The sequence below is a fragment of the Gallus gallus genome, chromosome 2, assembly GCF_016699485.2.
Source record: "Gallus gallus isolate bGalGal1 chromosome 2, bGalGal1.mat.broiler.GRCg7b, whole genome shotgun sequence".
Classification (NCBI taxonomy): Eukaryota; Metazoa; Chordata; class Aves; order Galliformes; family Phasianidae; genus Gallus; species Gallus gallus.
In genome coordinates this window covers 56,296,258-56,311,667 of record NC_052533.1, presented here as the reverse complement: position 1 = coordinate 56,311,667, position 15,410 = coordinate 56,296,258, and the positions used below count along the sequence as shown (strand labels likewise).

At 41.4% G+C, this 15,410-nt stretch overlaps 1 protein-coding gene across 6 annotated transcripts in view; it reads left to right on the top strand.

Moving 5' to 3' along the window:
• NFATC1 (nuclear factor of activated T-cells 1) overlaps positions 1-13,452 on the top strand; it is a 118,082-nt gene extending 104,630 nt beyond the window's left edge. For all 6 annotated transcript variants that reach the window (XM_015275940.4, XM_015275938.4, XM_015275936.4 and 3 more), the window contains one exon: positions 10,905-13,452. In XM_015275940.4, coding sequence (XP_015131426.1) covers positions 10,905-10,907 — 3 coding nt within the window. In that variant the 3' untranslated portion in view covers positions 10,908-13,452. The remainder of the gene's footprint in view (positions 1-10,904) is intronic.
• The last annotated feature ends 1,958 nt before the right edge of the window (positions 13,453-15,410 follow it).

Genomic DNA, 15,410 nt, shown 5'->3' with positions numbered 1-15,410 from the left:
AGTTCATCAGCTGCCTAAATGTGGTGGCTTTCATTGCTCTGTCTCCTGTGCTGGGCAGAACACCTCATAACACCTTGCTGGTGGTTACCCACTGCAGCTCGGGAACGTCTAGGTTCACCCTTGGCCCTGCTTGCATCAAAGGGCCTCAAGTATAGATCCATGGAATCAAATGTTGGCCCAAACCCTCCCAGAGAAACTGGAAAATGATGGGAATTTATCAAGAAAAGGTCTTCTCCTAGTGTAGTGAGGTGTAAAACTGACAGACACATCTTGGCCTTAAAGATGTTGTCAGCCCCACCCAGCCTTCCTCTCCCATCAGCAGAGTGTGGCTGCTCAGTGAGTCACATCACATCCATCATTGTATCCTCTTGAGCAAAAAGCCCCGTGAGCTTGGGGTTATAAAACAAAGCTCAGCCTTTGTAGCAGGCTGCATGGGAATGTGACCCAATCTGGGCTCATAACATTTCCTGTTGCCCCCAAAGAAGCACACAGGCACATCATAGATCACAGAGCACCCTAGCATTGTCCCCGCGTTGGTACCCACTTGGCTAAAAGGAAAAAATAATGATATTGACATTGGTCTTTCATCTTCACATTGATCTTTTCTGCTCTGCATGCATCTTGAGGTTTGCTGATGAAAAGGATTATAAAGGAAAAAGGTGCTGATGATGGTGATGATAATGGGGCAAGTAGGGTCCAGTTCCTGAAAAGCCCAACACCCTCCTTACTCAGAATCAGACCAGATACACTCTGTTGTATCTTTTAACCTGTCTCCAGGATGTTCCCAACGTTGAGGCCCAATGCTTCTCCCTCCCACTGACTGATGTCCATCAGATTTGGAGATTGATTCAGTGGAAAAAGAGCTGACTCTTTCAGTGATTCTCTGCTGTGGAAAGAAAAGGGTGCTCAGCAAGTGCCCGTGCATGACCCCAGGGTGTCATTCTTCCCTCCAGTTACTATTTCTTTGCTTTATTTGAACATGAGCTGGGGATTTTTTTGCAAGCAGTAGCGCAAAGTGGCCTCTTTTGGAAGATTCCAAATGATCACACGGGGCCACAGTTTTATTCCATAAAGTCAATTTAAGAGCATATGTGCACATCCCATTTATTTGATTTAGAACTAACGAAAGTTTCAGTAATGTGCAATTACAAGAAACTTAATGACCCCTTTATATTGAATGCAACTTTTCTGGCACCTAATATGCTTTGATGAATTGCTCACGTGCAATGTTGGAAAAGCTTCTATAAAGATTTATAATTGTATAATCAATATGGAAATTCAGTCTTATTTGGCTTTTTAAAACTCTGAAATCACATTTTGGATCCTCTCTTGCTCCCCCTTTTCCTACTGTACCTCCAGATTCTTTTTCTAAAGCTAATCTGTCATTTTTTTTTCTAAATTCAGAGAAAACCCTTCCTGCTGAAACTGAGAAATAAAGAACAATTCTTTTCTTAGCATAACTGTCCTCAGCTGTCTTTGTAGCACTGAGGTAGGAGATTTCTTGATAAGCTCTTTAAACCAGACAAAGTAGCTTTCCCAGTGCATAATTCAGATGTAAAACGGAAATGCTAGAAATGATAAATTGATCCAGAGATGGTGAGCGAAGTGTCTCCAAGTGCCCGACTATGTCAGCAGCCTCATCGTTTCTCTCAAGCTGAGTGGCATAAGCTTCATCTGCAGCTCAGAGCAGCATGTTCCAGGGCCAGCACTGCAGGGCTGATCCATGCATGTTGGAGGCCCCCCACCCTGCAGGGAAGGAGGTTTCCTGGTAGGTGATGACTGCGCCAGGCTCAGGTCTTCACAGCGTGGGAGGGGGAGGGGAGGCAGGGTACCATCATGGGATGGGACCAGAAATATGACAGTAAAAAGAAGAAGTTTCCTTTTGCTGTGTTTGAGGTTTGACAAATGCTGCCTGAGATGACTGGAGGCTCAGAACAGGCAAATGAAGAATTGCTTTCAATTTCTGTCGATTTGGTATACGCTTTTGTCATGCTTCTGGGCACGATCCGTGAGTTTTGAGCACCAGCATCTGACAGTAGTATTTTACTGCTGGGCACTAAACTGGAAAGTAACGCTGATCATGACAGTGAGTTCGTATTATTGTGTTTCACACAAGAGGGGCACATTTCTGTTGTTTCTAACAAAACGGTGTCTGCTCTTCCTCCACAAAGCTTCCAGCAATACTGACCTCAGGTTTTGGCTGTCTTAGGTAGTATTTGCATAGTTCTTCTGTCGTGTGGAAATTTTGCGTAAAATGTAAAACACGTCTGTTTTGTTTCCCTTACAGATGCTCTTAGGAACGTAAACACATAATTTTGGTTAAAATGTGGTCTGTTGCCCAGCCCTTCCCTCATGCGTGCATGTGTGTGTCAAATGTGTCTTGTACCATAGCAGGGCTACTCCTGCGGCCCCGGTGCAGCCCAAACCCCAGCAGCTCCAGTCAAGGACAGCCTCAGTGAGAGCTACTGAAAAATTCCCTGTAGACTCAGATTCTTTGGTTTAAATGCATAACAGTGAGCACTGCCATAAGAACAACACAAGGTTCAGAACCCACTGTTCTGAGAATCACTACCTCTCTGCTGATTCCTCTGGTAGTTACCAGCAGCCAGGGGTTCAGCCCTACGTGTATGCAGAACAAGAGGTGCGGGACACTGGCAGGGTTGCTCATGGGAGGGATGAGCAATCCATACCCAGTGTGTGGTGTGATGAGATTCATTTAGTCTGAGCACCTAGTCAAGAGCCACAGTCAAACCACTGCCACACAGTGTTGTCACCACACTGCAGCGAGGATCCTTACCCATCCACAACAGTGGCTAGGGGAGATGGGAGGTACTGAGATAAACAAGGCAAAGGACAAAACAGGTAGGAAAATGGCTCCATGTTATTGGCTGTTAAGCACAACAATACCCTTCATCCTGTCGAGCCTACATTCATATGGGAGGATCGTGTTTTATAAAAAACCTGCTACTTGCTGTCACTCACTTGCTCCACTGTCCCATTCTCAGTCTCCAAAAATAGCATGGCCTGTGGTGATAGTTTATTATGATTAAACAGATAAAAATAAGTTCAAGGTTTTAACACATCCAGGACACCTGAGATAATACAAGATCTGACTTCTTATGGAACGTGTGAAGTTATATTTTCCATAGCTTCACAGAACTTGTTTTGTTTTGGTTTTAATTCAGTAAGCTTTAATGTGATCTATAGTTTTGCATTTCAAACTGGCATCTCAGGAATTTGTCTCTCTCCTTTCTGAAATTTTCTTTAATTCTTAGCACGATAGTAGATTTGAAAATATTAGTTATCTAAGACAACTCTCTTTTTTTCAATGACTTCAGTAATAAGTCTGTATTCTCTGTTGCAACTTTTGTGCGTCAGAGAGAAGAGATGTTTATTAGTAGAGGGAAAGTAGGGACCCAGACAAAGACTAGGATTTTACTCATGTGATCTGGATTCTTTAGTGAATTTGAATTCCTCTTAAGTGATGCTAATATTTGGCATTTGGTCTGAAATGAAGGGCTTACAAGGGCACAGAAGCCTGATGGAGCAAGATGTGTCATCATTTGTCGAAAAATCTGAGGGCAGTAATTGAAGACATCAAAGTGAATGCCATACGGTGTTACAAGTAGCACTATGTTAATGTCAAACTCCTAAACTCACTCCAGAGTTGTGTTTCTGTATCATCGTTCATATGCTGCATAGTGACAGCATGTTCAGAGCTGTGCCTAATGGAGAGGAAAACATGGTTCTTTCTCCAAGATGCTTGTGGGCAGTGAACCATTGGAGGGAAAGCATTTAGGGGTATGTTTGCTCTGTGCAAAGCAGAACATGAAGATATCAGTGGCCTGGCAGCCTCTGTAGTTACAAGGCTTGACTAACACTAATAGATTCTGTTGAAAGTCAAAAATTAGACAGTTTTGCTATCTGGACTGCTTCTCTTTTCTGAAGATTGTTCAAATGTGAGACATAGATACACAGTTTGACCAGAGCCAGGCCATGGAGTTCAAACATGGCACTGCATTGGTTGCTTAGTTCTGCCCATTTGAGCAACAAAGAGTATTATTCACACAGGCTTTTCACACATGTATCTTGAAAGATGCAGCTGGTATTATTTGTATTTTCCATGACAAGTGCACCAGTCAGAGCAGAGCAGGTCACTTTTTGTTCCTTTTTGGTGAGAGAGCATTACATTATTCTGAACCTTTTGCTTCAGTTCTGCTCCATCATGGAGACAGTGGTCTACAGTGGTCACAGGTGGGCAAGAAGCAACAAGGAAAAGTTGATCTGTCAGTTGTGGAGGTGCCTTGGCTGTTCTCACCAATGAGAAACTAAAATTGTTAGATAGTGATAGGAGAAGGGGCAATGGTTTTAAACTAAAGGAAGGGAGATTTAGATAAGACATCAGGGGTAAGTTTTTTTTACTGAAAGAGTGGTGACGTGGTGAGGTGCTGGAACAGGTTGCCCAGAGAGCTTGTGGATGCCCTGTCCCTGGAGGTGTTCAAGGCCAGGCTGGATGGGGCCCTAGGCAATCTGATCTAGTACTTGATCTTGCATTTGGCAACCTTGCCTGTAGCAGGGCGGTTGCAACTTGATGATTCTTAAGGTACCTTCCAACCCAGGCCATTCTTTGATTCTATGAAAACTCATCCTGAATGAAGAGTGCCTTTACAGCACTGAGTGTACACCATCACTATCTGTGTAGGAACACAGAGATGTGCATATGCTGTTAATCACAAGGTGTCTGCTGTGCTCCAAACCTTTCAGTGCCATTTGGCTTCACCTTTATCACACTATGTAAAGAAGAATGCAGTAGAGAACAGCGGAAACTCTCCCAATGAATATGAGCCCTCAGGTCTTTCCTCTGGAAACCTCCACTGGATTTCTTTCTTCTCCCAGTGACCTGACAGTCTCTGGATGAGTCCTGTGCAGTGTAGGCAGGAGGCAGATATGAGGATGTCAGTGCCCGTGGCTTGCAACGAGGCCAGCAATGTAAAACATTCAGTGCTGTATACCCATGGGAGTGGAGTCAACCTGGTTGTGTCTTCACACAGGACTGTATTAACAATATCATTCTGTGTCTCTTTTTGTAGCAGACAAAAGAAGACCCCGGGACTCCATTTAGTTTGCCATATTGCATCCCAGTCATTAATTTATACTTGGGCACTGATGTCACTGAAAAAAAAAATGCTTCTTGCCAAGAGCAAGGAACACTGTGCATTGACTTCTTTATTTATTTTGAATTCAAGTAAGTGTACTCCTGAAAAGGAGTGCAACAGTTAAGCACAGCCCTCAACACCATTACACATGCTCATTGTACAAACCTCTCTGGGACACTGCGGAAGTGGACTGAAGTCAACAGAAAGATGGTCATTGACTTCCAGAGTCTTTGGGGTGTGATGTCTGAGCAGTCTGAGGCTTATGCTAACCAGACACCAGAGCCTTAATTAAGAAAGGAGAGAAAAATAAGGGGTGAAAGTGGAAGATCCATATTAATATCAGAGTTTCTCTTCCAGAAGCCTCTCAAGATTACTTAAAAGGTGTACTTTTTGTTTGTCTGTTTCTTGTTTTTGCAATAAAAGCTTCTGTAAATAGAGAGCATTTTTGTATTTCAGACAGTTAACAAAGGACCTGCTTCTTGTTTAAATTAGGCTTTAATCTTTCTGACAAGATGGGAGCTGCAGGAAGGTCAGACTGGAGCGTGGATCACTCCTCAGGACAGTGCAGTAGAGGCCAGAGCTGCCACACTGTCCTCCAAAGCGTGGGAGAGGAACACCTGTGGCGTGGCCCACTCACTGATGTTTGCCTAGTAGATCCATTTCCATGTAAGAATATTGGTGACTTCATAGTGCAGAAGCTCAAGAGTGCAGCCAGAGGGATTATCACCATTAGCAACATGGACAGAGATAGGATGTGTTTTCAGAGTGGTCTGAACCAACATCCCCTCCCAAAACTATAGGCACATTTCTTTATAATTGTGGTTTCAGTCATGTCTCTCAGCTCACCTTTCTTTTTTTTTTTCAGAGTCTTGGGAACATTTACCTTTAGGAGTATTAAATAACACATGGCTAAGTCTTCCAGACTCTCATCTTTGTATACCCCCAAAGAGCAAAGTAGCTTCTCTCTGCTTCTTGCCCCTCTGACCTCGTAACTTCTTCGTTTTCAGTGGGATCAGTATTTGAGATGGAAGGCAGAACTGGGTCTCAAAGGAACAGTTATTTTATTAAAACAAAAATCCATAATGCTACCCATAGTCAAATTAGTCATCAGATAGAAGGAGAGCAGAACTCTGTAGAGATTTGAACTTTTGCCAGTTGTTAGAATCCATGTATAGCCACCAAATGTTAAAAATATTCAATTTCCTTGAAGTTCACATCTATATTTGGATCTGGATTTATTCAGATATATCTGGTTGTCCTGTTTAGTGCAGGAACCCAAACTGTTGGATCAGTAAGGCACTGATTTTGCTCATCAGTGAAGCAAAAATTTCCATTGCAAGGACATTTTAAAGAGAAATTAAACACAAGAAAAAAAATCCTCCCTATTAAACTAAAATGTGGTGTAACAGCTCACCACATCCTGCTACTGTGGCATCTGCTGTTTAGAAAAGGAAAGGTTCCGCTTTCAGACGCCTTGACAGGTAGAGAGGTCACATGTTACCTGCATTTCTCAGCACTATTGCTTCTTGAGTTCATATCAGTGGAAAAGCTGAACATGATGATGGAAAATATCAGTTGAGGGAAGGCATTGTGGGGAACTGTAGGTTTTAGTGACAAAAGCAACAATGCCTGTTCTCTCCCCCAAGAATAATACCGAGGATTATGAATACTCAGTTTATGTTTTAAAAATGAGTGTAAAAACTTTGCCACTTTTTTTTTTTTTTTTTAATGTTACACTCATTGAAAAACACAGCTACTCTTGAAATGGTACTACAGATCTGAATGTATCCAAGCAGCTGCTGGATCAAAGACCAGCATTTGCTTTCGAAAAGAAATTTAAAACCAGGCCAAAATGTTGCTTGCAGTGAATGCGTTGTTCTGAGTCTCACACACAATCCTGTTGTAGTAACAGGTTTGCAAGCCAGAACTAGACCATTCAAGGTAGCTTTGATTTTTTTAATAACCATTTTGTTAGTAATGCGGGAGCAAAGAGAAAAATATAAATTATTTTCTCTGCACCAACAGTATACTTAACCTTTCGTAGTTCTTGGTCCTACAGGACCAAGCAGAGCCCTGAGGATACTGCGGGGAAAGGAAGTGATGGATGGCAAAGGCGCTGCCGAACAGGAAGCGACCAACTTGTTCACATGGCATATGAATGATACTATCGAGAAGCAAATTTAAAACAAGAGGAAGTACTTTTTCCATCAACACATCCTTCAACTGGAACCCAGTGAACCGATGGCTGAAGGAAACCATGAAGGCCAGAACAGTTTTGGAAGACTATTAGAGAATTTTGTGGAAGAAAGTCCATCTAAGTTCCCAAGAAACAAGGACCCGGAGCTCCTCTTGCTCCTGAAGCCCTCCAGCAGTCAGGAAGTGTAAGGGTGTTAAAGAAAGCATCACTGGAGGCATGCCTGGTTCCTGTGCTCTTTCCTGAATAATTGACTTCTGGCAGTTTCAGATACAGACCAGATGGACATACAGGATGTTTCAAAAAATCAGTCTTTCAATAACAGAATTTCCAAATAAAACATAAACATCCAGCAGGGTTAATAAAATTTGGAGTACAAAAGAAGTAAATTTTCCAGAAATTCAAAATTAAAAAATGTTGGAGACGCTTCTATGTCTAAACTGAAACGATTTGAGGAATGCAATCCACATTTTCATGTTATTTTGACTAAACTGCATTTTCAACCCAACTTCTGTCTGTCGGACCCGGAGTGAGAGTGGAGCGTCTTCATGTGAGTGCTGGAGGAGACAGGTTTCATGTCTCAAGCTGAGCCCAGTGAGCCTCACCCAGTGCACAGCCCACGCATGCCCACTGCCTGTTCTGTAGGCTCCCCATCTCTGGAGGCATTTCCTTCCAGCTTCAGGTGCCTTGGTGGGCAGCGTGGGGAAGCCCGCTCTAGGCGCACTTCCCCTTTCAGCTCTTGTGTTTAGCACTCTCTGTGAGCAGTCTGCCTCTACAGTATCAGCTGCTTTGCTGGGTTACCTGTAGCCCCACTTGGGGCTTGCACCCTGTCTATCTCTGTGACTTTGTTTCCATTTCACTCTTGGGAATTTTTGCATCTTAAGCACAATGGTGGGCAAAGGGGAAGAAACATCAGTGTCCTGTGTCTCAGCCCTGCTATCTGTGAGCCAATGTGGATGAAGCTGATGCTGAGCATACTGGCAGTTAATTTGACTCTATGAGATTTGGTGGCAATGGCTACGCTTCAGTTCAACACTCATTTTGTAGTGACTGGTGTTGAAAAGTCGTCAGACATTGTTATGTGAGAACACCAACTTAACTTACTCATCAAGATAGCAAAAATTCACCTGTTATGAAGCATATAATAAAAGTGAACAATAAAGCCAAAGATCCAGTCTGTATCCTGTTGGAGTCAATGACCAAATTACAAGTTGGTGACAGCTTTATCTGGCTGCTGAGAGCTGGAGAGAGCATGAGCAATGGACCAAGGCAGGTGGGCTCCCAGATGAAAAGTCATTTCACCTCTAGAGTAAGTCACGTCTACAGGGCTTAAGTGACAGACGATTCACCTGAGGGCAGCTAGTAGGGCTGAAAAGGCTGCCTGTGAGGCCTACGCCGGTTTTGGAGATGGACTTCTAGCTCTTAGGTGTTCGTGTCACAAGTTGCTTCCACAATACTTTTTCTAAATGCTTTAACGGGGAGAATCTTGTGCTGTTAGGCTGGGGGATATTGTATGTGAGAATTTTATGGAACAAATCTAGCGCCCCTCAGCTTATGTCCAAGCATTTAGCCTGAGATTTGAGATACCTGAATGTGAACACTGTTTGTGGCGGTGATCACCTCTGTTTCTCCACCTCCCAGTAGTGATACTTACTTTCACATTGTATAGAAACGTTGCAAAGATTTGCTATCTGACATCTTTAAACATGGCATATACAAAGTCTGATAGTTGCCTGGAATAGTATTCTCATTTTATTTGGCAGAACAAAAATCAGAAACTTGGTGCAAAGTTAGGAAAAAATGTAATATTGACTGACCCATATGACGATTTGTTTTCATTGTTGCACTCAGCACAAAGATATCACTGTGAGTTTTGCTTCGTACCCAATGTTAGTTTGAGAAGTTTATCAAATAATCTGTCTTTACAAAAGCATCATGGAAGAATTGTTCCACAGAAAATGTGTGCTGTTTGCATTCAAGGTAGAGATTCAGTTCAGGAAGCTGTCCATTGCCTCTCAGCACACGAATGCGGTAGCATTTCTTGCTGTGTTCACATGGCAGGGCAGTCTTTGTCACAGAGAATGGCCGGTTGCTTAAATTTGTTTCCCCTGTTCAGCAATACTAAAGATAAACTCTGTAACACTCCCATGAAGTGCTGTGTCTTTACATCTCATTTCCATGCTGCTCTTAGTCTGCTGCCATAAATATGTAGTTAGTTACAAATGCAGCTGATATTTCCTGTCTTAAGTATGGCATTGGCAGAAGTAGTTGCATTGGCCAGGGCCTGTGACATTAATCCTGATTGATTCACGTGCTGAAATTACAGAATAGGCCATAGGTCTAAAGAAGAAAAATGTGTATACGTATATAAAATAAAAACCAACCACTTGTTTCAGGAAGCTAGTTTTAGGCAGGCTTGGTCTTTTCCAGTAAACACATGGAGTTATCTGGATGGCTGTGAGCAGCAGCCCACGGGCAAAGGGAAACTTGGGCTTTTCCATGGCACTTCCATGACGTGAGCATGTGTTTCCCACTCCCAGCATCTCTCACTCAGAAGCGGTGATAGCATTGCTGATGGCATTTTGTCTATCTTCATGTAAATCAGGTGGTGGCAGTCGCTGCAGGGAGGTGGGGTGGAAATAAAAGGGATGTTGTGTAGTCCACTGTAGACGACCTTTGCCAGGTTCTGTCATTTCCTGTCCATCTGCCAAAAATCACAAGCTGATAAATGGAAATAATGTGAGTGTGGGAAACTGTATTTCTTGGTGATCTACAGGGGAGGGAGAAAAGAATGAAAGAAGGCTCATGAATAAAGAAAACATCACTTCATCAGCAGAGATGCAGTCTGACTGTCTGATGCTATGATAGTGGACCTTGTTTAATCTCTTCTCTGACTCTTGCCAAGGGTTTTAATGCGCTCACTCCTCCTACCTGTCCATGCAGATGGGAGCAAAGACTGTGTCTCCGTGTGTGCAGGGCACTATGAAAGGAGTTTATGTATTTATACATGTCACCAGCTACGAGGAATAGGCGAGCACACATGAGTTTCTTTTCTCTCTTTTTTTTTAATGCTGGCCTACAGCAGAAAAAAATCAGCATGTGAAATCATACCCTACCTAGGCATTGCTGCTCAAATGCCCAGTTCAGCTGGCAGCTTTGTGCCATTAGCACACACAGTGACTAACATACGTTCCAAAGGGCTCTTACGATTCTGTGATTTCCTGTGGTTCCCTCTATTTTTCAGAGCCAATTCTGGAGGAAATGGTAGTGATTGAAAATGTTAAATATGTTTGATGCAATCAAGGATCTAGGATGCTGCTGTTCTTGTGATGTCTGGTGTTACTGAGTATTTAGCATGTTAATAACCTTGGTTAATCTTGCTGTTTTGCACTGTGATCAGCCTTTTACTAGCTATCTTGTGACGTTTTGCTTCATGTTCAGAACTGCACTGAAACTACCAAGTGGATACAGGTTTGCAGGGCGGTTCTTAAGACAGCCTCCTGCAGCAGCGTGATGCTAATTGAGTCATTTTTTCCTGTGTTCTTTCTTTGCAGTAAACGAAATCATAAGGAATGACCTTTCCAGTACCAATGTCCATTCATAGCTTCCCATACGGGCCTACTACGAAATCCACACACTTTTGACTTAGCTGGCATGTCAGCTTGAGTGCAGAGATTCCGAAAAAACTGAAGATGTTAACCTGGTAGCACTCTGATCTTCCACGTTACTGCATGGCAGGAACTGAAGATTTACCTCTTGCTTGCAAAGAAGTCGTTCCTCAACTTCAACTGATGAAAATAGCTTTAAAGAAAATCATCTCAAAGGGAAGAGAAGGGAGTATGCTCCAAGGCTGCGCGTTTCATGGGACAAAACTAGAAAACTCAGCAAACCCTTGAGTGCTTCTTCCCAGTGCTGATCTTTTCGGCATGGCTCCACTGGAATAGAGCCCTGGAAGTGCCTTATTTTACCAGGTTGCGGCATCAGGGCATTTTAAATAAGCTTTGAATTTGCTACCATTAAAAGTGTTGGTAGGTGTAGAGCTTGCATTCTGGAGAGTGACACTGTAAAGACGCTTAAGACTGTGCAGCAAAGCAGGGAGTGAAATCCCTATCCAGCAAGACGTGGTTATGAATTCCAGAATTTCTTTGCGTTTTCTTTGTTGTAAAGTATAGCCTATTGCCTTACTCTCAGTGCATTTCAAATGCTCTTCATCTGTCATCATCTCAGCTTTCTTTAGCATATTGTCTTTATGTGCTGACGAATCATAGGATTGTTAGTAGTAGCATGTTAAGATTTTAATTTTAATCTGGCTTCAGTCGTAGCACAAGTGAGTTGAATAGCACAAAACAAAAAAGGTTGATGGACAAAAAATGGAAATCTATCTATTACATGATAGATGAATGTGTATGCATGTACATACATACTAGTATATATGCATATATTTATATATGACAAATAATATAGATGATTGCCTGGTGAGGGCACTGAGTTTAGCAATAATTTCAATTTCTGATGATGCATTTCAGATCCACAACAAATATTTCCGCTACTTCTTTGGAGGGTTTGTTGAACCTGGAGCAGGTATGCATTTTCTTTCCTCATGCAGTTAAGCGAGCACTTTACATAGGCAAGGAGGATGCATACAAAACACACGTTATTTACCAAATGGCGAACTATGAGTTAAAGTAACTGTAAATACCAGTATGGAAGAGTGTAAAATATTTGTTCAGTTATAATGTTATTATTCCGCAGAAGCCTTATAATTCTCTGCTACATGTATGAAAAAGAATATTACCAAAAAACCACAAGGGTTTAATATGCAGCGCTGTATAGTGTGTTTTCAGATTAGCTAATATTTCTGAAGCTACAGATAGGCATGTAGGGTAGCCTTCAGCATTGCATTTTTTACAACCAACCGCTTATTATATAAATAGCAGCAGCCTATTATTTCGTATAACCAAAAAGCAAAAGCAAATAAAATAGCATGACTTAAATTAAAAATGTTTAACATTAATACTGTGCCTTAGGTATCTGTGCCCCCTTCTGGAACTAGGCCTGAACTACACCTCCGTGCTGAGGTGGCTCATTAACTGTAACACAGTAAAGATTGAACAGGTTTCACAAAAAGGTGAAACCCTACGAAGCATTTTAAAACATTATTCTGCATCATTATGTCTTACTTTCTTTATTAAAAAAAATATATATATGAAAGCCATATTTGTCATATTTGCACAGTACTGTGAAGACATGAGAATATAATATGGCTATATGTACATAATACGCTGTTATTGGTCCTTATAATAGTCTGTTATTGCTCACCTGTTTAATCCCAGTTATCTACCCTGTATTTACCATTGTAGACGTTGCATGAAACATTTCTTATAGACTGCCATATGAAAAGTAAAAAGCGTGACAGACGTCAGCTTGACTTGTAGCTAGAAAATAGATCCAATAAAGCAAAATGTTTTGCTGGAAGCTAGTCTTAGAGTGGTTCATTTTACGTTATCTTGACAAATCTTCCTTTCTCATATAAAATATGCATTTTTACGTCATATACATATATATGAACATATAACTCCATCTCTTCTATTTTGAAGCATCCTTCTGCATCCAGCTAATATAACCATCTTAGTATGGAAGAAAAGTCTCTTGTCAACTGACTCTTCTTTGTTCCCCCCTGCATTTAAAGACACCGCTGCCAAGGAAAGAAATCGATATATGATATAATCATCAAATTTTATTATCTCTGTGTTTCAGAAATGTCGACAAAGTGTGCATGGAGGAATCTCTGGTTATGCCAAAGCTTTTTTTTTTTTCATGTGCATAAATACCGTGGGTGAGGCTTTTTTTGGTACGTGACAGCACACAGACACATCCTCCATCATGTTTGCATTTCAGCAGTAATTTTAGCAAGGTTTTCAAATGTATGGTTTGGATATGTTGCGTCTCCTTCACCCTTATTTTTATTCTCCTCTTTAACCTATATAAAAAACAAAACAAAACAAACAAAAAAAAAAAAAACCTGTTACCTTTAAGCCTGGATAATGGAAGATTATGCATCTCTTGTATATGTATTCATAAAATAAAATGAAAGCAAAAATATTTCCTGTATGAGACTATCTTGTTTTCAAACGTGTGTTATGGTTGTTGCTCTCAATTTATGAAAACACTTTTCACTGACCCCTTTTGAAAACAAAGCAAAACCAGAAAGCCACAACACTTTGAATATAAGCACAGCTCTTACAGTCATGTTCAAAAAGACTTTTGCCATGGATAATTCTGACTATTAAAAAGAGCGCTCTGGATGAATTTTAAGTGGTAAAACAAGCTACCGTATGCAGCAAATTACTTGCATCAGTGTAGACTGCTTGTACGATAATTTCTTTTGCTCCCCCTTCAACTATTTCTGAAATGTGTGGGTTGCTAAGGGTAGGCTGTGTGGATCTGCATTCTTCAATACAGCGCATTCAAGAGATATTTTGGCTTAGGCTGGAGGGAGAGCTGCTCACAGACGGGCAGAGAGGGATGACTTGCTTTGAGGTGCGTGTGACCAGTGTGATGTGTGACACTCCCTGAATTCCCTTCCACACCTTGAGAGAAGGCACAAATGTGTATTTAAGTCCTTGATGAACAAGGACCTTCCTCTGCCTTGCATTTGTTTTCCTGTGAGTATAGGGTGACACATGTTGCTCGCTCTATTACATCAGGCTTCAGTGAGCCCACTGCTGAATCCCTCCTCCCTTTAGGAGAGGCGTATGCTCCAAACCTCTTTGAACCCAGATACAGCCCAACTCCTTAGACATCAGTCAGAATTCTCTGCTTCCCTGTTTGCGGGTTGGAAATATTGATATTACTCCTCATGTGGACAGCATGAGCCTTGTTGTTGATGAGGTTCCTGGAAAAAGGAAAATACTGAAAATGCTGTCACACATTCTTTATGTCTTCCAGAGACAGAGCAAAATGTCTGGTCACATGCTGAATTCATTTGAGCAACATACTTCAGCCATTGTACTACCTGGCTTCCTGTGAGCTTCCTCTCATTTCAACAAATCTCCTCATCAAAACACAGCAGGCCCAAGCACGTCTCCATTAACCACATCTTGACCGGAGTTCTTCAAGCGAAAAGAGCCTATAGCAAACCCCTTGCTGACTACTTTCATTCATAATCAAAACATAAGGTGAATCCCACACACCCATCTGGTACTGTTTGACTAAATACCCTTCCTGGAGTCATGCCTCTGACATTTTCTTTACAGCTGAAAATGGCAAATTTCAAGTAGTTAAATTTCTTGGAAAGAACTGCACTGCCTTGAAGCATTGCCTAAGTTCTCCTTTACCATGTGTGTATTTTAATTGCAATCATCACTGTAAATCTGTGAAATTTGTTTCAGTAAAAATAAAACAAAATCTCTCTCATCAAGCACATTACTGTGGAGTGTCAAGATCAACAGTGTAAGATCTTCTTAGTATCTATAAGTGCTTCTTTTAACAGTGGTCTAATTTTATGCCACGATCACCAAATTGACTGTTTATCAAACTGAAGCTAGTCCTATTTTCTCCACTTTTGCATACAATTACCCATTTGCCTTCTTTAATTTGCCTGCATTGTTTCCTCTTTCTCAGCAAGTTAATATTTTTCTTATTTGATCCTTTGAGCCTCTTTCCAAAAAAATTAGAAGGTTTTGATTTTCTTCAGGTAGCCAAATAATTTGTTCAGTGCAGATCAGTTACAGATTCTCATACTGTTGGCTTTAATTATAAACCATTCTCAATTCCAAAAACAACTCTTTTTTGGCCAAAGGGAGTGCAAGCTCATGGAGCTTAAACAACTCAATGGTTGAGCACTTGGGATTTAAGGCGACTGGTGGTATACCTGGCACTTATCACAGCCTGTGGGCACATGGGCTTTTGTCATTTAAACCAGAAAGTTGCTGACTGTAGCTATTCCTACCGATTTGCAGATACAGGCAACCCACAAGCCATCATTTGCAGATGTGGCAAATTCATTTTCAGTCACTTTAGGAAATCCTTTTTTTTCTTTTTTTTTTAATAACACAGGG